The sequence below is a fragment of the Fusarium solani genome, assembly GCF_023522795.1.
Source record: "Fusarium solani strain SB1 chromosome Unknown bctg00000007, whole genome shotgun sequence".
Lineage (NCBI taxonomy): Eukaryota > Fungi > Ascomycota > Sordariomycetes > Hypocreales > Nectriaceae > Fusarium > Fusarium solani.
In genome coordinates this window covers 27,021-52,191 of record NW_027072150.1, presented here as the reverse complement: position 1 = coordinate 52,191, position 25,171 = coordinate 27,021, and the positions used below count along the sequence as shown (strand labels likewise).

The 25,171-nt window shown below is 28.3% G+C and overlaps 2 protein-coding genes across 2 annotated transcripts; both read left to right on the top strand.

Annotated features, from left to right (window-relative positions):
- Positions 1-5,468: 5,468 nt before the first annotated feature.
- MRS44_010833 (uncharacterized protein) lies at positions 5,469-10,369 on the top strand (the record flags this gene model as incomplete). Its single annotated transcript, XM_065619471.1, has 5 exons — positions 5,469-7,059; positions 7,235-7,526; positions 7,586-8,090; positions 8,150-8,416; positions 8,471-10,369. The coding sequence occupies 5 exons, from the start codon at positions 5,469-5,471 to the stop codon at positions 10,367-10,369; spliced, it is 4,554 nt and encodes a 1,517-aa protein (XP_065475543.1).
- Positions 10,370-21,715: 11,346 nt separating this feature from the next.
- Positions 21,716-23,881, top strand: MRS44_010832 (uncharacterized protein; the record flags this gene model as incomplete). Its single annotated transcript, XM_065619470.1, has 1 exon — positions 21,716-23,881. The coding sequence occupies one exon, from the start codon at positions 21,716-21,718 to the stop codon at positions 23,879-23,881; it is 2,166 nt and encodes a 721-aa protein (XP_065475542.1).
- Between the last annotated feature and the right edge of the window lie 1,290 nt (positions 23,882-25,171).

The window sequence follows — 25,171 nt, the reverse complement described above, 5'->3', positions numbered from 1 at the left end:
ACCTTTTAAAGGACTTTTATTAATAATATTAAAAAGAAATATAAACTTAAGGCTAATAATACTCTAGTTAATAATATTTATAATACCTATAAACTATATAGTAATTATAGCCTCTAACTTTGCTTTCTTAGTCTCTTTTAATTTATCTAGGAAATAAAGGCCCTAAATAGCTATTTTAATACTCTTAGTATATAATTAATGCTTTTAGCGATAGAGCTAAGTTAAATAAGCTAAAACCATATTTACCCTCGCTTAAGCCTCTTAGGCCTCCTGCTATAGATATAAAAAGTCCTCTTTAGTATACTTTTCTTTAAAATCTAAATAATTAGACTCTTAATAAATATAATTTATTAAGAAAATTATTAGTAAATAAAAAACCCTATAAGTAAGAATATATAAATAAGTATTAAAAATATTTATTAATATATTATAAAAAAGGCTATAATAAGTATACTCCGTATAGTAATTTAATTTTTTAGGTAAGGCTATATAGTATAGACTATAAGAATAATAAGATAAATAAGGTATAATTTTAAATCTAAAATAATTAATAATATCACCTAGTTTAATAATAATTAATTACTTCTTAGAAAGAATAAGATAATTAGATATATTAATAAAAGATTTTTATAGGTTTAGGATTAATATATATATGCGAAATAATTAGTATTATAAATATAGCCTTAAGGATAAGACTAATAAAGGGAAGATATTATATTATAACCTAAAAGACCTCTAGGCTATATAATAAAAAGGACCTATATTAGCTAACTAATTATAGATAGATTAAGATAAATTATGCCTTATAGGCTATAATCCCCCCTGAGCTAGCTAGATAAATTATAATAACTTAGGACTTATAAGTTATAATTTATTATAAACCGCTATATTATAAAAAGTATATAAGGTATACTTATTATACTTTCTTATATAATAGCTACCTTAGTTATTAATATAACTTAGTTATATTTAATTCCTTTAAGTATATTACTAGATATAACTTATATTACGCTTAAGATAATATACCTAATCCTTTATTAATATAAACCTAGTATAACTGGTTTAACCCTTGGGAATATATATAATTGTTATAAGGGGGCTAAAGTATTAGTGCTAAACTATTATTTTATAATATAGTTAATTAGGATAAAGAAAGAGGGGACTTTAGGGTTTTAAGGTTAAGGAAAAAAGTAAAGAGAAGAAAGAGAGAAATAAAATAAAATATATCTCTAAAAGACTAGATAGAATTTTTATAACTAAGTAAATAAGTAAGCTTATTAATATTACTTATAAAGCAAGGGTTAAGGGTATTATTATTAGATTAGATCTTATATAATAGCTTAGAGGGTAATTATATAACTTTTATATTAGGCTAGGTAATCTCTAAAATATTAGTATACTAGGCCTAATTAAGAAGGCTATATTATAGCCTAAAAGGGAAAGAGGAGGTTCTTATAAGAATAATAATATAAGTAATATACCTAGGTTTAAGGATAAGCCTAATTTATTAATAATTATAAAAGTCTTAGTAAAAATTTAAATATTAGCTAAAAGTATAATTAAAACCTTTAAAAATTTTATTATTATTAATAAATAAATAAAAACTAAATAAAATAATAATTAAAAATATTATTAATTTATTTATATATAAAAATAATATTTTTACTTTTATTTATACTTTTTATATAACTTTTTATTATTAATTTTATAATTAGCTTAATTAAAGGCTAAACCTAGTTAAATCTTATTTATAGAATATTATTATATCCTTATTAATAGCTTCTTAATAATAATTAATATTATTAAATATGAATATAAAAATATTTATAATAAATCTCTTAAGTATAATAATTATATAAGCCCTAAGGGAATAAACTAGTTATATTAATTTATATTAGCAGAGGGGATACTAGTATTATCTTAAGTAAGGTATAAATCATATCTAGTAATATACTTAAAGGTATTAAGTATAATTATATTATCCTAATAGCTAAGGTAGTTACTATATAAGAAGGTATAATAAATGCGTTTTATATACTTTATTAGAGAAACAAAACATACTAATTATAGCCCAGAGCTAAATGCTTTTTAACTTTTTCTTATAGACTTTTAAAGAGGGATCTTATATACTTCTTAGTGAGGTAAATATAATATAAAATAATAAGGGTAAATAATTAATTAATAGTAATAAAAAACTAATTAGAGAAAGAGCTTAAAAGCTGCTTATTTCTTATTAACCGTGCTAATAATAATAATAGTTAAAAGTATCTTAGCCTCTAACCCTTTTTTATATATAAGAAATTACTTAATAGCTTAAAATAACTTAGTATCCTTTTCCCTTAACTTAATACTTAAGGCATCTTTTTTAATTATTATCTTAAGAGTATTAATTAAAGTAATTATATAAGTAATTATAAGTAATTAATATATATAATAAGTAAGTATAATAAATAAATAAGTATAATAAAAATCTTAACCTCTAGGATTAAAATTATAATAAAAATACTATAAATTATTTAATTAATTTAAATTATTTATTATATTTTTCCCTAGATATCTTAATTATTACTTAATAAGTCCTTATATTATAACTAGGCTTATTATATATACTATAGCGCTAAATATTAAATCTAATTAACCTTCCTTAATTATTACTTCTTAATAATTTAATTATTACTTATATATTTATATCTATTTAATTAATTATTTATTTTCTTTCTTTTATTATTAAAACCCCTCTTTTTTATAATTTAATCCTTTTTACCCTCTAGTATTAACTTAATATCTTATTTATCTCTTAAAGGTCTTTAATCTTAGCTATTAATAAGGTAACCTTATATATAATAGCCTTTATTTCTTTTATAAGAGACTATAAAGCTTTAAAAATTAACTCTAAGGAGTTACTTTTATATCTTTTAATTTATTTTTTAAGCTATTTAAATTAAGATTTAGTATTAAAGATAATCTTTAAAGTCTTTAAGACCTAAAAAGTAAAGGGTTTAGCTCTCTCTTTACTAGGCATTAAAGTTTATAGCTATATATTAAGCTTTAATATTATTATTTCTAAGTTAAGAGAAATAAAATTAGTTTCTTTAAAAGCCTTTTTAATATTTTTTTTTATTATAATAATCTTATATATTATATAAAAGGCTAAAAAAACTTAGTTTTTAAAATATAAGTTATAAAGTATTTAATTAATTATTTTATTTCTTAATTATAAGCTTATTTTAATATATTAAAATACTTAATATTAAGGGGCTAAAGTAAATAAAAGAAATAAAGTAATATATAAAGCTAAATAATTTTTTTTTTTTATAATATCTCTTAAAGTTAATAAATTAATAATTTTTATAATTATTAAGGATTAAAAAATAATAAAAATTAATTAATTAATTAGTTATATATTAATTAAAGTATTTAAATTACTTAAGATTAATCTTATTATTAATTTAGTTATTTTAAGTTATTATAATAATTTAATTACCTAAGAAATTATTATCTTAGTATTAATTAATAAGGTAATATTAGCTTATATTAATAATAAATAACTAAATTACTTAGTCTTTTATATTAATTACTTAAATAATTATAATTTATTTTTAGTTTTTAAGTTATATTAATTTTAGCTTTAAATACCTTTTTATACTTATAATAATTATTTTACTTATAATTATATCTATAAGAAAATTAATTTTATTAAAGTTATAAATATTATTTAATTAAATATTATATTTTATAATTATATTTATTATAAGCTAAAATTAATTATAAATAATAATTAAATTTTTATACTTAGCTTTTTAGTAATTATATTTTTAAAAAAATAATATCTTAAGGTCTAAGTATTACTTAATAAAGTTTAAAGCCTAATATATATTAATTAGTAATATATCACGGTTAATAAGTAATTAATTAGTTATATTTTTTATATTATATAACTAAGGGGGAAATCCTTATAAATCTAAGTTAAAAATAAAATAAATAAGGATTTATTCCTTTAAATTAGATAACTTATATAATTTTATAATAATATCTTATATAAAAAAAATACTTTTTTACTAGTATTATAATATTATATAATTAATATTATAAATCTTTATAATATATTAAAGGCTTAATTTTAAGTTATTTTAAAGGGCTTAAAGTATAAAAAGTAATTTAGCTTTAATATTTAATTAAGATATATTAAATTATAAAAGATTAATTAATTAAATAAAGATAATATAGGTTAAGGGATTTTTATTATATTTACTTATTTATTATACTAGCTTATTATATATATTATAAAGTAATTATTATAATTACTTAGTTTTTAATAATACTTATGCCTTAATTAGTAAGTAATAATAAGGTCTTTCTTAATTATATAATAAGTATTTTATTAAGTTATAATATCTAGCTATAAGGCTAGCTATATAAGTCTATTTAGTCTAATTAGTTAGATATCCCTAGGAAAACTAGCGCGGTCTTTACTTACTTATCTATAAAAGCTATAACTTCTTTAAAGTCCTTAATAATAGTCTCCTCTGCGTCTAGGCTATTCTTAAGATAAAGCTTAAATACCCCCTGCCCATAGACTTAGAGTGACTTCTCCCCTGTCTTCGGGTTTGTCTACACTATTAGATATATGTAAACCTTAGCCTTATCCCACTATAGGAGCTGATCTAGGGGCATCTCGAGACCCTCACTTTCGATCAAGTGTCTGAGGCGGATGCCACAGCTTGGTTGGTTAATCAGACAATGTTTCGCTTCTCTTTCACTCCGTTCGCTGACGGAGAAGCTTCAGCCTCGTGCACCGTTCATAGGGGCGAATCGCGTCTCATCAAGATGTTGCTCTAGCTTCTGCGTCGCGACTCCATGGCGCGCTCACCGTTCGGGCGGGACCAGACGATTCCGTTGGAAGCAGGACGGTCCTGCATACCGTAGGATATACTTTACGAGCTAGCGTCCATGCACGGTGCTAGAATATACGTGGCCCTGTAGGTCGCGGAGTGGAGTTCAGAGGTACACACTTCCAATAGCCATAAAGGCCTAAGTGCCACTGCACTTACCGTAATAAAGGGCAACGCAACAGGGAGGATTACTGTGGAGGTGTGGGTGGGGCAGGAGGCTGGTAGGTGCACTTAAACCTCCCCCAGTGGCGTACGGAGTTCGCCGTATTACAAGAAGCACTATCACGAGCCCAGATTGTCTATTGTCTGATTGGGGGTATGTATTTTCTTGATTGCGTCACAGGTCCGCTAGTCCAAGAGTAGCATTCATTCTGACAAACTATTGCGCGGCTGCTCGGATTATCGGCAAGTTAGGCGCAGGAGAGGCGTTCGAGGCGCACGCAGCTGGTACACTCAACCGTCATGGCTGGTAAATCAACAACCTGTATATTTTGGCCTTCAGCCAGGCATCTCTGCAGCTAGGCATCCCCTCAGCGCTCTTCACTTCTGGCCCCAGCGAGCGCTACACTTCCAACAATGGTTGTCGCGGAAAAGCCAGCAGGGAACACTCCCACGAAGCCAGCTCGACTGTGGAGAGATGCGTTTCAGGCATACAATGATGCTGTGGGGAAGAAGGGCAAGAAGCTAGACCTCGATGGCGCCAATCTCGTTACAAGCTTGGCCGACGTCGTGGGTTCTGTCGACACGTCGAGGAAATCCTTTGAAAAATGGAGACACGACGGTGGAAACTGGGACAAGGCGCGCAGCTTCATCGGCACGAACCTTGACTACGCCCAGCGAATCGGCGACCAGGTCGCTGCTTCTTCTTCCGCCTCCTTTCCTCCCGCCGGGGCCATCTGGACCGTTGCAACGTACGCCATCAAGGCGTGCCAGGCTCAATCCAAGGACTATGACCAGTTGCTGAGCCTTATCGGAGAAGCTGGGTCCTTCCTGAAGACGCTCCAGATCATCGAGAACAACTTTCCAAACTGCGACTGTTATGCGGAATGCGTCACAGATGCATTAGCCTCCCTCATGGTCGTCTTTGCCATCCAAACCAAGTACATGTGGGAAGGGAGGCCGTTGAGGTTCCTGTATAACCTCGTCTCAGGAGGCAGCGATGCCAAACTCGGCGAAGCCTACGGCGGTGTCACCACTGCCCTCTCCCGCTTGAGCCGCGCGAACGGCTTGATGGCTGTGAGAAACACTCAGGACATTAAGCAGTTGATGGGAAGTCTAGGCGAGAAAGTCGACTTCATCCATGAGGAAATGATTGGCTACTTTCAAGACCAGGGCCGGCGAATTGAGGTTGGATTCGACCACCAGGAACAGAATTTCCAGCAACAGAGCGTCTCGCTGGCCAGCATTCAACGGAGCATCAGAGAGCTAAGAAGCCAGCTGGACCAGGGCACGAACGCCGATGAGGAGGCTGCACAGCCCGCGAAAGATGTCGTGACCGGGAAATCAGTGGCATTGAACATCACAAAGCAGTTTTTCGGGACCCCTCCAAGTCCCCTAGCCAAATTCAAAGAGCTACGGCGCTCGTTCGTACCCGGCACAGACTCCTGGCTCTATCAACACAAGAAGTACCAAAAGTGGCAGGATGATGAACAACAGAATTTTCTTTGGATCACCGGCAAACCGGGATTGGGCAAGAGCCATCTGGCTTTCTCAATCATTGAGTTGCTCCGAACCAAGACGAAAAACGACCCGCAAGCCTCAGTCGCATACTACTTCTTCCAGGAAGAAAACGAGCGTTTCAGGTCCGTCAAGTCCGCTCTCCGATCAATCGGTCTACAAATCGTCACCCAAAACCAGAAGCTCCGTGAGAGCCTTGCGAGTGAAGTGTCCGACATATGTTGCGAGCCGTGGTCTCTTCTCAACATCTGGCACTGGACAATCGACGCCCTGTACGAAGAGAAGTCAACCGACCAACTCTTCCTCGTGATTGACAGCCTTGAACAAGCAAATCACGGGCAGGCCAATGAGTTACTTGCTTTCATGGAAAATATCGTCGACGCTAAGCAAAAGATCAAGGTTGTCTTCACCGGCAACGACTCCGACCTATTGTCTATGTGGCGCAAGTATCGTGTTAACAAGCATTTTACTACTATTTCTATCGATCCAAGTACTGCCCGGAGTGGGATGCAGAAGCTGCTTGACTCTAGATTCGAGTCTCTTCCCCGATTGTCGAGATTTAGTGACCACGCGAAGGCAGAGATTGTCAAAGTACTGACCGACGAAAAATATGGCGAGTATTGATTCCCAGAAAATCCAAAGGACGCATAGCTGACCGTAGGCAGGGCTTCAATATGCTGACAGAATTTTGCAATACCTTGATTCCAAAGGCCTTGAGCGTCCAGCCATGAGGGCACTCGGCGAACTCCCAGAAGACCTACCTGGCTTCTACAACAATGTGCTAGCCTCGTGCTCTGGGAACCTCAAGGAGCAAGAACAACCTTTGCTAAAGCTAATATTCGCCTGGATAGCTTTCGCAGAGCGCCCACTCACGCTCGAGGAGGCGTACCACTTAATGATGTTGAAATTCGGAAAGTTGACTGATCTCGAGACGGAATTAGCGGGAAGATGTTCAAGGTATGAGGTTGAACTTCAATAACTCTCCTGACCTGACCTGAACTAACCTCGATATCCAGCATCTTGGACATGTCCAGCACTCTCGTCTGGGAAGAGCGCAAACAAAAAATGCAACGAAAACAAGTCGTTCAGAAGGGCTCCAACTTTGAGAGCCCGAACGATGATGATATTCAATTCCCCGACACATTCCAACCGGATAGCTCTCTTCTTATCCACTTTCAGGAGAACACACTTCGTGAATACATGCGCTCAGCAGAGGCTCCCAACAACATTCTGCAGACATCACCGCTCCTTTCCCATGTCGACATCTTCGCCACTTGTGCAGAGGTGCTCTGCAGTCCTGAAGATCCGGGAGCTCTGAAGTGCCCTGATTCAACACGGATACTCCAGAAGTACGCGGCGAATTACTGGATGGCTCATTTCAAACAAATCATCGACATTGCCACGCCCCAGAAGGATCGTGTAAAAGGCCAGACGTATACGATTTCTGCCCCAGATGAAGTTGTCACCAGGGTAGTCGAATGCTTCAGTCGCATCTCTTCGAATGAAAATGACGTTGTCAAGGTAAATTCGAACATGTGGACGGCGAGAATTGGGCATCTGATAAAACTAACTGCATCTAGAAACTGTTGCAGCACGATGCAGGAACCTGCTACGATGACTTCACTCAAGGAGTCCCCTACTTTATCAAACTCTGGGCGCAGAAGGCCCTTGAAAACCCGACAATTCTACTGCAGGAAGAGGTGAGGCTTTGGGCCCAGAGAGCGGTCGAAAATCCAGCCCAAGTTCTGCAGCCCCTCGCGCGCAGTCATGTAAGCCACTGGTATGCCGAGATTCATGAAGACAACGTCTCGCGCGCTTTCAGCTTTGCGTGGAAAGCTTATGCTACTGTACGGTCTCTTCGTGCTCACCCAAGTCTGAATTTCAACTGACACTTCTGGCAGCACGAGGTGAGCGTGGATCCTCCGGAGAAGGAAGTCGAAGACCCAGGTTTCTACAAGGCAAACGAAGCTGAAGCCAACAAGGAGCCAGGTGAAGAAGAGGATGATGATGACCTTGTCGAAGAGGAAGGGATGAATTTCAGCGAGCGAGTCGTGGTACTAATGGGTGCTTTCGAAGACGTCAAAGTCGGGCCGTCTGGCTTCAGAGCCATTGCCTGGGCGCTCCGTCCTGAGTGGCCATTTGACGCTCTAGTGGCCTTTAGCGAGAGTTTAGACGTTTGCGAAACCGATACCGACAAATTTGCAACGCTCGCGGCTATGGCCAAGTGCCTCGACAACATCGCGGGTAAGGACGAAGATGCCTATGATAAGGCGTGTGAGGCACTCAAACTCGACCGGTCCGGTCTGGATAAGACGCATGATGACCTGCTCCACGCTGCGCTTGTTGTGCGAGCTACCTACGAGTCTGGCCACAACATGCTTGAGGCCGCCGTTGAGTCGCTGGAGGAGGCGATGAGAGTGTACTCTGGAGATCGGACAAAGACGGCCAAAGACTTCAGCATGCTGCTCCGTACTCTCGACAAGCTCGGCCGACACGAACATATCCTCTCAAGCATTGTGACCTGGGGTCCGATACGGCTCGCCGTGACCGCCGAGGACTGGGGCGAGGTGAACCTGTATTACCAGAAAGCGTCGAAGCAGACGGGACAGGAGCAGGTCATGATGGCGACATACGAGCTTTTGGTCCAGGAGCTGTCTCCCTTGGAGTGGGCGTCACCCACACGGTACCAGTATGCACTCGGTTGCCGCCGCAGCATAGGCGACACGGCCAAGGCCAAGAGCTTGCTGTACCAGATCCTGGACGCAGACAACTGCATCAACCCGGCCACCGACACCGTCTCCGACAGCATCCCTTACCTCGCGCGCCGCGAGCTCGCCGAGATCATCTACGAAGAGTTCCTCCAGGCGACGAGCTCCGCGCAAAAGCGCGCTTCGCTTGCCGAAATCGAAGGCCTCCCGGGACGGAAACTCGGCAACGCGCATCTCGCGGCCGACGTCGAGTCTAATTATCTGAAGAGGCCTGAAGCCACAATCCTGGCACGAATGTACCGTCGCTTCGGGCCGGTGGAAAAGTTCGAAGAGACGTTGACGGAGGCGTTTAACAACTGCCTGGCGAGCCTCAAGGACAACAATCCGTGGAACGACTCAGTCACCTTGCGTGAGCTGTGCAACGTGCTCGCCTGTCTCCCAGGCTTGCAGCAAGAGGCGGCAATTGTACTGAGCGCACAGTTCTATCATCTGGACAAGGACCTGATGTTTAAGAGCCTGGATCTCATGACGAGGTTGGAAGTCAACGATGAGGGGCTTGGTCTAAAGGATGACGGCGATGGAGAGTGGGAAGACACTGACGACGAAGGCGAAGACATTGACGAAGATAACGACAATACCGATGCTAGTCCTAATGATATCGACACGATTCCTAAAAAGCCAGGGAACAAGGACTGGCTCCACGCCATCATCGACAACGATGTCAACGACCTGTATGACACCACAGGCCACCGTGGCATCCGCTGCGGCGGCTATTGCCTCGACAATCCCGGCGACATCACGAGCTGGAACCAGACGGCAATGTATCGCTGTGTCGTTTGTACGAACTGCGATTGGTGTGAGACGTGCTATTTGAAGCGTGTCTCAAACGACGGCAACTCCGAGGGAGACAAGTGGCGAGCGTATTGTGGCGCTGAACACCAATTTATTCGCGGACCGGCGACGGGATGGCTGGGGATTAAAGATGGCAAGATTGAAATGGAGGACCAAGACCCAGAGGAGTTCCAGGAGTGGTTAGGGCGTTTAGAGAGGGAGAAATGGCCGAGAGCATGGGAGGAGTTTTGGAAGGGATAATAAATAGGTTGAGCGGGATAGTATAAGATCCACGATAAGTAGTTTTTAATAATTATGATTGTTTTATTTTATTTATTAAGCAAGTTAGAAATTCTATATCTAGCTAGGTATTTATAAAAGTATTAATAGCTAGCTAATTATTATATCTAAATCTAGCTTAGTTATTTTATATTTTTTTTAAAAATATTTATTAAAACTATTTTAAAATTCTTATAACCTTTATAGTTATATTATATAATCTTTATATTTAAGAATAATATAAACTTATTATACAAAGAATTAATAAAAATAATAATAATAATAATTTATAACTATTATAATAAATATAATAAGTAAGTATTATAAATAAATAAGTATTATACTTTTTTTACTTTTATATAAGATATTATTATAAAAATATTATAAGTTATTTAATTAGTTAAAATTATATATTATATTTTTTTTTAAATATCTTAATTATTATTTAATATATTCTTTTATTATAACTAGGCTTATTATAAAAAGTAAATATAAAACTTTTAATTATATTAAGCTCTCTTAATTATAAATATTAATATTTATTTAATTAATTATTTATTTTTTTAATTATTATTTTTTTTCTAAAATTTAATTTTTATTATTTTTTAATATTAACTTAATATCTTATTTACCTTCTAAGATTTTAAATTATAGCTTTTAATATTATAATTTTATATATATTTCTTTTTAATATTTTTATAAGAGATTTTATAGCTTTTATAATTAATTTTAAGAAGTTATTATAATACTTTATAATTTATTTCTTATTTTATATATATCTTTTTTTATTTATCTTTAATTTACTATATATATATTTATTTTATTAACTTATAATATATATAATAAGTATATGCTATAAGTAAGTATATACTATATATCACGGCTAAGTAATAGACCAGGCGGTCTAATATAGCAGAACCCCGCTACGTGACTAATCTACTACAAGAGTGAGTAGGACCTACTATGGTATAAGTAAGCGCTCTTATGTAACGCTTACTCTCGATAACCTTATCTAGGTAAGTAAGTAAGCACCATGGGTTTCCTACTAGTGAGCACTTTAAGTATATAGAATGCACTCTATGCACTTTCTTATATAATAGCTACCTTAGCTATTAATATAACTTAGTTATACTTAATACCTTTGAGCATATTACTAGACGTGACTTATACTACGCTTAAGATAACGCGCCTAATCCTCTGCTAATATAAACCTAGCACGACCAGTTTATCCCTTAGGAACGCACACGACCGTCACACTATACCTTTCCCTTTTATATCTAACTTTTTATTTATTTAATTAATTCCTTAATTATTAAATATATTAAACCTAAATACTAAGGCTAGAACCCTGCTTACTTTTTAAGCCTTTTAAAATAACTTAAAACTTAGTATTTAATATATTATAACTCTCTATAGAATTAATAAGTAATAATTATATTACTATAAGTAAGGTATTTAATCTTAATATAATTAAATCCCTTAATTATATTAATTATTTAATCTTAAGAAATAAATTATTATTTAATTTATTCTTAACTTAGATTTATAAAGATTTCCTTTATAGTTATATAATATAAAAGAAATAACTAATTAATTACTTATTAATTATAATATATTATTAATTAATATATATTAGGCTTTAAACTTTATTAAGTAATACTTAGAGTTTAAAATATATTTTTTTTATAAATATAATTATTAAAAAGCTAAATATAAAGATATTTAATTTATAATAAATATAATTATAAAAATAATATCTAATTAAATAATATATATAACTTTAATAAGATTAGCTTTTTTATAAATATAATTATAAATAAAATAAGTATTATAAATATAAAAAGGTATTTAAAGCTAAAATTAATATAACTTAAAAATTAATAATAAATTATAATTATTTAAGTAATTAATATAAAAGACTAAGTAATTTAGCTATTTATTATTAATATATATTAATATTACTTTATTAATTAATATTAAAATAATAACCTCTTAGGTAATTAAGCTATTATAATAACTTAAAATAATTAAATTAATAATAAAATTAACTTTAAATAACTTAAGTATTTTAATTAATATATAATTAATTAATTAATTAATTTTTATTATTTTTTAATTTTTAATAATTATAAAAATTATTAATTTATTAAATTTATAAGATATTATAAAAAAATATTACTTAATTATATATATTATTTTATTTTTTTTATATAATTTAATTACTTAATATTAGGTATTTTAAGCTACTTAAAAAAGTTTATAATTAAGAAATAAAATATTTAATTAAATACTTTATAATTTATATTTTAAAAACTAAGTTTTTTTTAGTTTTTTATATAATATATAAGACTATTATATTAAAAAGAAGTATTAAGAGGGCTTTTAAAAGAGCTAATTTTATTTTTTTTAACTTATAAATTATAGTCTTAAAGCTTAATATATAGCTATAAACTTTAATACTTATTAAAGAGGTAATTAAATTATTTACCTCTTAGGTCTTAAGGATATTAAAAATTATACTTAAGGCTAAATTTTAATTTAAATACTTTAAAAAATATATTAAAAAGTATTATAATAGCTCCTTAGAGTTAATTATAAAGGCTATAAAGTCTTTAATAAAAAAAATAAAAAGAAATATATATAAAATTATATTATTAAGGGCTAAGATTAAAGACCTTTAAGAAATATATAATATATTAAGCTAATATTAGAGGGGAAAAAAGATTAAATTATAATAAAAAAAATAATAATAATAAATAAAAAAAAAATAATTAATTAAATAAATATAAATACTTAGATAGTAATAAAATTATTAAGAAATAATAATTAAAGAAAATTAATATAATTAGGTATTTAATATTATAGTTTTTATAATAAGCCTAATTATAATATAAAGACTTATTAAGTAATAATTAATATATCTAAGGAAAAATATAATAAATAATATAAATAAATTAAATAATTTATAATATTTATATTATAATTTTATTCTTAGAGGTTAAAAAAAATATAATATATATTTACTTATAATATATACTTATTATATATATTATATCTTATTTATTATAATCTTATATTAAATAAAAATAAACCTTTATTTATATTATTAATATTTTTTAATATATATTATAATCTTATTATTACTTTTTATTTATTAAACTTAGTATTTTATTATATTACTTATATTATAAACTTTATTATTTTAATTTAATATTTTATATTATATTATATTTTATTCTCTTACTTATTTTTTATATTATAATTAAAATAATTACTTTTATTATTTTTTTTATTTACCTTTATTATATCTTTTTAATATTAAGAAATATTTATTTTAATTTTAATTTTTTATATATATATTAATAATTATATTTTTACTTTATTTTTTTATTTTTTTAAAAATCCTTTTCTTATATATTAATATAATTTAATCTCTTAATATATATTATTTAATTACCTACCTTATATCTCTTTATTATATCTTTAATCTCTTATATCTTAATCTTTTATTACTTTTATATTTTTTTTTAATTATATTTTTTTTATTATTTCTTTTTTTATATTATTTTAATTTTTTTTTTTTTTACTTAATATATATTTCTTATAAAAAAAAGTATTTATAATAACCTTTAAACCCCTTACCTTTCTTTTTTCTTTAAATAGCTTTATATTTAAAGCCTTATATTAAAAATCTTTCTTTTAATCCTTTATTAATATATATTATTTTATAATTTATAATAATATAATTTATATTATTACTAATTAAATCTAACTATTAATAAAATATATAACTATTACTTAATTACTCTTAGAGCCTTTCTTTTAATAACTTAATTTCTTTTATTTTACTTATAGCTTTATTTACTACTTAGCTTTAAATTAATTATATATTTATTTCTTATTTCTTTATTTTTATTTTTTTATTTTCTTTAGTTATTTTTAAATCCTTTAATTTAGCTTTATTATTAATAGCTTAATATATATTATATTATTTTTTCTTTTCTTTATAGCTGTCTTAATTAATATATTTATTTATTTCTAAGTCTAAGAATATATATTTATATACCCTTTTATTAATAAAATATTTTATAAATATATAACTCTTAAACCTTATTAATTTCTTTATTTACCTTTTAATTATTATTTATATTATTATTATTTTACTTTACTTATTATTTTTCTTATCTTATTTATTTTATTATATATAATTTATTATCTTAAATACTATCTCTATAACTATAATTATTTTTATTAATTTTAAATACTTATTAACTTTTTAATTTAAAATCTTTTAAACTTTTATTATAATTACTTTATTAACTTCTTTAAGAGTTATTATTATTAATATTTATATATTATATATTATAATTAAATATATTTTATTAATTTTAATTATAATTATATCTTTCAATTATATTTTAATTAATTTAAAAAACTTTTTTTTTTACTTAAGAATAATATAATTATTAAAGATATTATATATTTTTTAAAATAATATAAGTCTTATTAAATATAAACTTATTAAGTTATATTATTACTTAATATCTTTTTATATAATTATAAAATTACTTAATTATTATTAATTTAAATATAAAAAAATATAATATACTTAATAAATAAATAAAATAAATAAATAAGTAAAATAAAAATCTTAATTTTCTTATTAGAAATTATAATAAAAATACTATAAATTATTTAATTAATTAAAATTACTTATTATATTCTTCCCTAGATATCTTAATTATTACTTAATATATCCTTATATTATACTTAGACTTATTATATATATTATAGCGCTAAATACTTAGTCTAATTAACCTCTCTTAATTATTACTTTTTAATAATTTAATTACTACTTATATATTTATATTTATTTAATTAATTACTTATTTATCTTTCTCTATTATTATTACTTTTCTTTTTTATAATTTAATCTTTTTTACCTTTTAGCGCTAACTTAATATCTTATTTACTTATTAAAAGTCTTAAACTTTTATCTTTATAAAAACTATCTTATATATAATTACTTTTATTTCTTTTATAAGAGACTTTAATACTTTAAGAATTAACTCTAGAGAGCTATTTTAATGCCTTTTAATTTAGTTTTTAAGGTATTTAAACTAAGATTAAGCCTTAAGTATAATCTTTAAGGTCTTTAAAGCCTAAAGGGTTAATAATTTAATTACCTTCTTAATTAATATTAATATTTATAACTAAATATTAAGCTTTAAGATTATAATTTCTAAGTTAAAAAAAATAAAATTAGCTCTTTTAAATACCTTTTTAATATTTCTTTTTATTATAATAGCCTTATATATAATATAAAAGGCTAAAAAAAACTTAGTTTTTAAAATATAAATAATAAAATATTTAATTAAATACTTTATTTCTTAATTATAAGCCTTTTTAAATAACTTAAAATACCTAATATTAAGAGGCTAAAATAAATAAAAGAAATAAAATAATATATAAAGCTAAATAATTTTTTTTTTTTATAATATCTCTTAAATTTAATAAAATAATAACTTTTATAATTATTAAAAATTAAAAAATAATAATAATTATATAATTATTTAGCTATATATTAATTAAAATATTTTAATTACTTTAAATTAGTCTTATTATTAATTTAGCTATTTTAAGTAATTATAATAACTTAATTACCTAAGAGGTTATTATTTTAATATTAATTAATAAGGTAATATTAGCCTGCGCTAATAATAAATAATTAAATTACTTAGCCTTTTATATTAATTATTTAAATAATTATAATTTATTTTTAATTTTTAAGTTATATTAATTTTAGCTTTAAATACCTTTTTAAATTTATAATAATTATTTTACTTATAATTATACCTATAAGAAAGCTAATCTTATTAAAGTTATAAAGATTATTTAATTAAATATTATATTTTATAATTATATTTATTATAAGTTAAAATTAATTATAAATAATTATTTAGTCTTTATATTTAGCTCTCTAGTAATTATATTTATAAAAGAAATATATCTTAAGCTCTTAGTATTACTTAGTAAAGTTATAAGCCTAATATATATTAATAAGTAATATATTATAATTAATAAGTAATTAATTAGCTATATTATTTATATTATAAAGCTAAGAGAAAAATCTTTATAAATCTAAGTTAAGAATAAAATAAATAAGTATTTATTTCTTTAAATTTAATAGCTAATATAATTTCTAAATAGTATTATATTAAGATTAAAGACCTTATTATTAATACTAAAGTACTATTAAATTAATTATATAAATTATTATAATATATAAAAGCTTTAATTTTAGGTTATTTTAAAGGGCCTAAAAAGTAAGAAGTATTTTAGCCTTATAATTAAATTATAATATATTAAGTAATTAAGAATTAATTAATTAAATAAATAAGGTATAGGTTAAGGGATTTTTATTTTACTTACTTATTTATTTTACTTACTTATTAAGTATATTATAATATTACTCTTAAAGATTAATTATTATATTATTTAATATATAATATTTTATAATAATATTTTATTAAATTAACTTATAATAATATTAATAAAATTATAATTATAATTATATTACTTAGGTAATGTATTACTAATTATATAAATCTTAAATTTTTATATTATTTATTTTTATTATTATAAGAATTAAGCTCTTATTTATTATAATTACTTTAATTAGTTTTTATTATATATATAAAAATATAACTTATTTTTTATAATAATAAATAAATTTATAACTAATATTAATTTAATAATATAGCTTTTATTTCTTTAATTATAACTCTTAAAGTATTTTATAATATATAAATATATTTTTTTATTTTTAATTTAACTTAAAAACCTTATTAAATCTTTTTATTATAAATAAAAATCTTGATAATTAATATTACTTTTTATTAATATATTAAAAATTAAGCTTATATTTATTAATTTTAAAAGTTTTTTTAATTATTAATTATTTATAAATTAACCTTATAATCTTAGATTTATAATTAATTTATATATTATATAAATTATTTTTATTATTATTATTATAATTATTATTATTTAAGTTTACTTTTTAAAATAATTTAATATAAGTTATAAATATATTTTAAAAGTATTATTATTTAATTATAATTAATACATACCTCTAGCTATTAATATTAAGCCTTTAAATAATATATATTAAATATAATAATATTTAATACTTCTTAGATTTTAGCTTTTAAGTATCTTACTTATTTTTCTTAGCTTAGTTAATGTATTTTTAATTAGTTTTTATAATATTACTAAGGTATTTATTTTTTTATAATATATTACTTTTTAATATATTCTTTATAGCTTATAAATTAATATTAAAATAAACTTAATTTTATATATTAGCTTATATATTTTTTTAAAATAATAATATAAGTTATAATAAATATATTAATAAAGTATTAACCTCTTGCGGTAAAAATTAAGAAATAACTTTAAGTTTTATAAATATTAAAAAGTTTTTATATTTATTTATAATAATTATTATAAGCCTTTAATTAATTAAAATATTTTAAATTCTTTTATAAATTATATTATATTATTAAATTATAAAAAATTTATATATCTTTAAGAAAAATCTATAATTTAATTTTATTAAAAAAACTAATAACTTTAAAGCTTTTTTTACTTAGAGATTATATTAATATATTATTTTTATATTTAAATTTATATTATTATTACTTATTAATTTAACTTATATAGCTTTTAAGCTATTACCTTAAAATATTTTTAAATAGCTTAACTTTTATATAATTATTTTTATTAAAATAATTTATTATTAAATAAATACTTAATTATATATTAATAATATTATCTAAGAGCTTATCTTATAAAATCTTAAGTATACTAAGCTTACTTAAATATTAATTTAAAAACTCTTTATAAAATAATAAGTCTTTATATAATATATCTTTTAATTAATAAATTATTATATTTATTATAACTTATATATTAAAAATATTAAAATAAATATATTTAAAATTAATATATTTCTTATCTTAGCTTATTAAGTATTAAGATAATATATTATATATATAATTATATTAAAGTTTTAAAATTAGATAATAAACTATATTAATATTATTTCTTAATTTCTTTTTTTTTTAATTATAAATTAATAAATTATTTTAAATATAAATATAAAATTACTTAATTTTTTTTTTTTTTTAATTTATATTTTATTATATTTTTTAATTAATAGCCTTAGCTTATTATTTAATTATATATTTAATAATATAAAAATAAGATATTATTATAATTATAAAAACCTTAAAAGTAAAATATATATAACTCTTTTAAGTATTATTTATATAAATACTTAAAATAATTAAAAAGCTAAAAAAATATTATTATATTATTAATAAAATAAATAAAAATATATAAAGCTTTAAAATATTATTTTTAAATAAATTTAAAAGCTTAAAAACTTTAAAAGCTTTAAGTTATTATTATAAATCTTTTAAATATTAATTTAGTTATTTATATATTTTATTATTATATTATATATATTTTATTATATTTTATTTAACTTAAATAATAATTAATATATTTTATTTTTAAAAATATATAATAAATAATATAAATAAGTAATTATTTAATTATAAATATATATTATTTTTAAGTCTTAGGCTAAAATTAAAAATATAATAACTTATTTTATTTTTTAATAAATTTTTTATAATTAACCTTAACTAAAATAATATAAAAAATATTTTTAAAAATTATAATAATTTTAATAAAATTAATTATTTAATTTAATATAATATATATATATTATAATTAAATATTATTTAATTTATTTAAGTTATTAAAATTAATTTTATATTTTATAATAATTAAATCTGTAAAAAATTTTATTTTTTTATTAAGTTCTTTTTAATAAAAAATATATTTAAATTAATAAAATTAAAAATTTAATATTATAAAGTTATTTTTTTATATTTATATATCTTACCTCTTAGCTTTAAATATTATTATTTTTTATTTAAAGTATATTAATAATTACTTAAAGTTTAATTTATAAATTATAATTTTAAAACCTTAGTTAATTAAGATTTAGCTTTTTAATTATTTTAAATACTTTATTACTTAGATCTTATAAAAATAATTATTAATAATATATTTTTTATAAATTATTTTTTTTTAATTATAATAATTAAATAATATTTACTCTTAAGATTTAAATCTTATTAATATTTAATTTTAAAATACTCTTAAATCTATTATAATTTTATATTTATATATAAATAAGTTAATAAAGGTATATTTTATTTTATAATAAACTTATATTATATACCTCTTATACTTAATAAACTTAATTTTATAATTAATAATATATTATTAAACCTTAGTAATATATTATTATAAGTATTTTATTAATTTTATAATATTTTATAATTAAATACTTATTTTTATATATTTTTATTTCTTTTTAATATTAAAAAAATATAAAGTATTATAAAAATAAATATTAATTTACTTTTATATAATTATAATTTAATATTTTTTATAATAAAAAAACTAGAGTTTTAAGTTATATATAAAGTATTTTATAATATATATTTTTAAGAAAAGAAAATTAAAATTCTTTTTTTAAATTTTTATTACTTAATATCTAATATTTAATATTTATCTTAAACCCTATTATTTTATATTAATAATTAAAGCTAAGTATAATAAATTTAATAATTTATAACTATTATTATAGCTTATAAATTAAGAAGCTTTATTATTAGCTATAATAATAACACTTAAATTTATTAATCTTATTACTTAATAATTATTAAAATAAATTATTTTAAAGTTAATATATTATTAATATATAAAACCTATAGTTTTATATATTAATATTAATATTAATTAATTTATAGATATTTATAATATATTCATATTTATTTTTAAAATATTTTAATTATTACTAAGACTATTTTACTAATTATTAACTAATATATATTTTAATTATTAATATATCTATATTATATAAGTATTAATAAATTTCTTATATAAAATTAATTATTAATTACTATTTAATATAAGCTATTAGTATTAGGGCAGATATAATAAGCATACCCTAGATAGGCGCTTAATTATAAGTAGCTAATTAAGCTATGGCGGGGATATATATAAATTAGACCTTTAGTAGCGCATAATTAATAGATATATATAAGCGATAAGTAATCCTAAAAGTAAGAATGCTTTTTATTTAGCTAGGTGGGTCACTTACCAGGTCTAAAAGAGGGCAAGACGCAATTGTCTCGCGGGAAGAGAGGAACTATTAACTCAGTAGTAAGGGAGACCGGATTGTAAATTATTAGCCGTGGTGCAAAGGTATCTTACCTTAATTTAAGGTAATATAAAAGGTTATAGTAATAAGTAGCTAAAAGCGTGTTAATTACCCTATATACCCTATTAGGATTAGGTTATCATAAGGCAAATAGACTTACCCCGCGTATCTCGCTTAGAGCCGATAGGATAATCTATATTATCTATTTGCCCTTAGGGAAAATCAGAGTGCTATATTATAGGTGTTAGTCATAACTAAGCTTGCTCTCTTATCTCATATAGTAATACTAAAAAAGTTATATACTTTGCTATCCTAACTGTAGGTTGCTTTAATTGAGTTGAAGTGGCTGTCAAACCGACCACAGGGCTAAAAACATAGGCGCGCCACTAGTTAGTGACCTTCTAGGTATTTCGGCCTATATCCGGTTCAACAGTGGCTTACTTTGGGGGCGCGCGTGATCATTTAAAGGGGGGGCCCGAGCGGTGATCATTGATCAAACGGCCCTCTTTGTGTTGCTTAAAGGGACGGGAGACCATTCCGGCCTTATCGCACCCTGCTTTTTTAGCGGCTGCAGCTAGCTTCTTGGCGGCCGAGAACTTTTAGAGCGTGCCTCCGTACTCCGTACTGTAGTTGCAATACGAATTAGCGCACAAGGTTGATTCCTCTATGGCCGTCAAGTGGACCACTTTCTGGAGACATTCCATACTATAATAACATAGCTTATTAACGCCGCATAACACCGATTACCATTATCAGCTGATGAATGTGTAAAAGTGGCGTTGAAGAGCTGAAAACCCCCTTCGCAGGGCGTTTGATAGTTCAGTCGAATTCGGTATAGTCCGAGAGCCCTAGATGGCCTCGAACCCTGGCCGGGTGCAAAAGGTTGCCTTGGCTGACTGGTAAGAAGGGGACCCTTTTCGCTGGCGATCGCAATCACTTAATTGGAAGCGATGTTTTAACCTTTCCAAGACGTGCGGTTGAGACTATCTACAAGACTTCGCAGAGCAGATTGACGAGAAGCAATGGCGCAGTATCAGCATGACACCTACCGACCTCACGATCTCCCCAACAGCTACAATGCCGCCAGCACTACGTCGCAGGCGGTGCAGAATACAAGCGGCAAGCGTCGTATGCGCCGTTTTGACACGAATGCCGTCGTCGCCATGGTGGGCGGCATGCTCCTCATCTTTATGTGTGTCGGCTTCCTCTGCTTCTTATGGCTCAGCAACGAGGATAACAGTGTCTGGCGTCGCATCGTCGTCACAGGTTGGTTGACGCGGTCCATCACCATCACATCCCTTCTGCTGCGCTGGACGGTAGCCGCACAAGCTGCTGTAATGACGTCCATGGTCGCCGCGCTGCTCCTCCAGACGTCGGAAACGCCTCTGTCGAAGGCTGCGGCCGTATCGCTGGCTGTGTTCTCGAATACAGGACCCCATGGCCTCCTTGGGCGGTTGCCTCGCGCGCTGGGTCGCCGCAGCTGTCTATTCTGGCTTATTGTGCTGCTGATGACATGGACAACGACTCTGCTGCAGTTTACATCAACAGCGCTGCTATCTGACGTCGGCATTGGGGTCATTACTGACCGTCGACGCCTCAGCTTACCGTATGGCATTAACTCGACGGCACAATCGCAGGCAAACTCTCAGGTCGAATCGAGAGGCTACCTGGCTACACGACCGCGCAGTTACCCAGCCTTTGCCGAGTACACCGAACCAGTACTCCCGCGAGACGGTGTCACGGACACCGGGCTTTCGATGCGTGCTTTCCTACCCATTGATCCTCAATCCAGCCGCGAGCTCGCCATCGGATATAGCGGCGCGGCGACCCTGCTGGACACAAGAGTCGCGTGCATGCGGCCGGCGTTCTCGAAGATCAAGATCCAGGCGTTTCTGTTCGATTCTTGGATCGCGGGATCGGTCTGGACGAAAGAGACGGTACCGCGACTGAATACCTCGACGGGGATGAACGGACGTGTCCAACACTCTCCTTTCAACTGCTCCTTCTCCGTCCCGAGCAGTCTTGGATCTTCCTTGGACATCGCCGCCAGCGAATGGCCGATTACCATCTGCAATATCCCATTCGCCGATGAATTCGGAAACCGCGACACGGGACTGGTCTCGGAGATGTTACCTATCCCCCCGGAGCCCTACACCCAGCCCTTTCCGGGTCCCATGTATCTTGTCATTAACACCACTGGTACATTCGACCACTGGGGGCTAGTGAACAACGCAGGGGGAGACCTCAAGATCAAGAAAACGGTTACCGACAAGACTGAATGGACCACGCTTGAGACCGATGTCAGTGGCCTGTCTTTCGGCATGACCCTCTGCTCATTCTCCCTGGAGGTCCAGGATACCAACATTACGGCCACGCGGCCACACGGCGCGGCTGAGGCAGCGGCAAGCTGGATAGCCTCGTTGAGCATGTACGACACGAGGGCCATCCAGGAGCAGTTGGGAGGGACAAACCCTATCTTACCACGTGTCGAGCGGGGCATCTTCGAGCTGGCAAAAAAGGCCTCGTGGCTTGAGCCGCCATCTATGATCGTCATCAACGATTCGTACGCTGAGAGCAGCCCGGCACCGCCAGCAGATTTCAGCCAAATCATGCTCACCGCCTTCAACGACTTACCGGGCGGCGGTGGCCACAGCATCGATTTATTCAGCACTGCCAATAATAGTAGCGATGTTCTAGAAGCGTGTGAGTTTTGCGGCATGACGATGTCGCGCCTGCACGCCGCCGTGTTCCAGGGCGTGATAAAGGACACGGGAAGCGCGGCGTGGGCAATCCAGGCGCTCGTTACGAGCCTTTTTAGCATGTCTTATTACGACCACTTCTTCCAATTCGACGTGCCAGCGCCGATAGACATGGAAACAGAGCTGGCCGTAACGCGGCCAACGTCGTGGAGGTTCTTCGGGGCCGTCCTGGCGACGGTGGCGCTGCACTTGGTGCTCATGGCGTTCGCGACAATGTGGTTTTTGCGCCGCGTGGAAGACGGCCTCCTGGGCGGCTCTTGGGCTGCGGTTGCTCGCGTCTCGGGCCCGGCGACGGATGGCTGGCTGGCGGTGGCGAGTACGGCGACGGACGCAGAGATAAGTGAAGGTCTAGAGAAGGCAGGCCAGAAGAATGTGTTAGTGGGATCCGTGCGGTTTGGTGACCAGGTACGCCTTCGGCAGAGGATATAGCATCTTTGTCGCATAACATTCATATGACCAGATATAACTGTCGGAAAGTAACCACTAGGCCAAAAAGCATAGCGCGCCACTCTAGTTAGTGGTGCTTCCCTTATTGCCTACTATGCTGCCAATTTAACACGCCCCTTTAGTGCTGGCCATCCAGGGGCTGCGCTGGTACTCTCTTCTTCCCTATCTCACACCCGGGGATCAAACCCTTAGCTCTCTCAGGGGTGGCAAGCTAGCTCTTTTCGGCAGTTATAAGTACGCAACGTGCCCCTCTGAGACTCTTAATTATTAGAAAGTAACTACTAGGCCAAAAAGCATAGCGCGCTACTTTAGTTAGTAGTACTTCCCTTATTGCCTATTATGCTGCTAATTTAATAATAACTATCTAGTTTTATATTTAGCCTTTTATATTATCTTAATAATATAAGCTTAAATAGCTATTCCTAAATATATAGTTATTTAATTTCTTTTATTTTATAGATAATTCTTATTAATTAACTAAATCTATTAATAATCCCTATAGAGCTAGTTTTTTAATATATAGCATATTAGAGTTAATTATTATAAGTCTCTTAAGAGAGTAAAAGACCTAAGTATTATTAAAAGCGGTTAAATAAAAGCTAGTTTTAGTAGCTAGAAGGTTATAATAAATATAAGTTATAAGTATAAAGAAGATATATTAAAGATAATCTAAAATTAAATTAATTTTATCTAAAAGCTACTAAATCTAATTATTATAAAGCTAGATTTATTATATAAGGGACTTATATAACTAAGGTATATAATAATTACTAAGGTCCCTAAAAGCTTTATTATCTTAATAAAGTCTAAATCTATACTTTTTTTATTTTTTCTTTCTTAGATTTAATAATAATTAATCTTAAAATAATATTTTAGGTATTTCCTTAAACTTTATAATTTTATTTATTTATTATCTAAAAACTTTTTATTATTTAACCCTTTTATTTTTTTTTTAATTCCTTTTAAATATTACCTATCTTATTTTATTTTATATTAAATAAATTCTAATCTTAGCTAAGTTTATTATTTTTATATTTATTATAAGTATTACTTAACTTAGTAGTTTTATTAATATACTTCTTAATAAGTTTAATAAGTAATTAATTAAAAAAAAAAAGCCTTTATAATACTTTTATAAATACTTATAATATTATAAGTAGCTAGGTTTAATATAATTAATATAACTTACTTATTAATTAAATCCTTTATAATTAAGGTTAGCTTTAACTTATAAATAAAAATAATTAATTACTTAGTAATAAAGTACTTTTT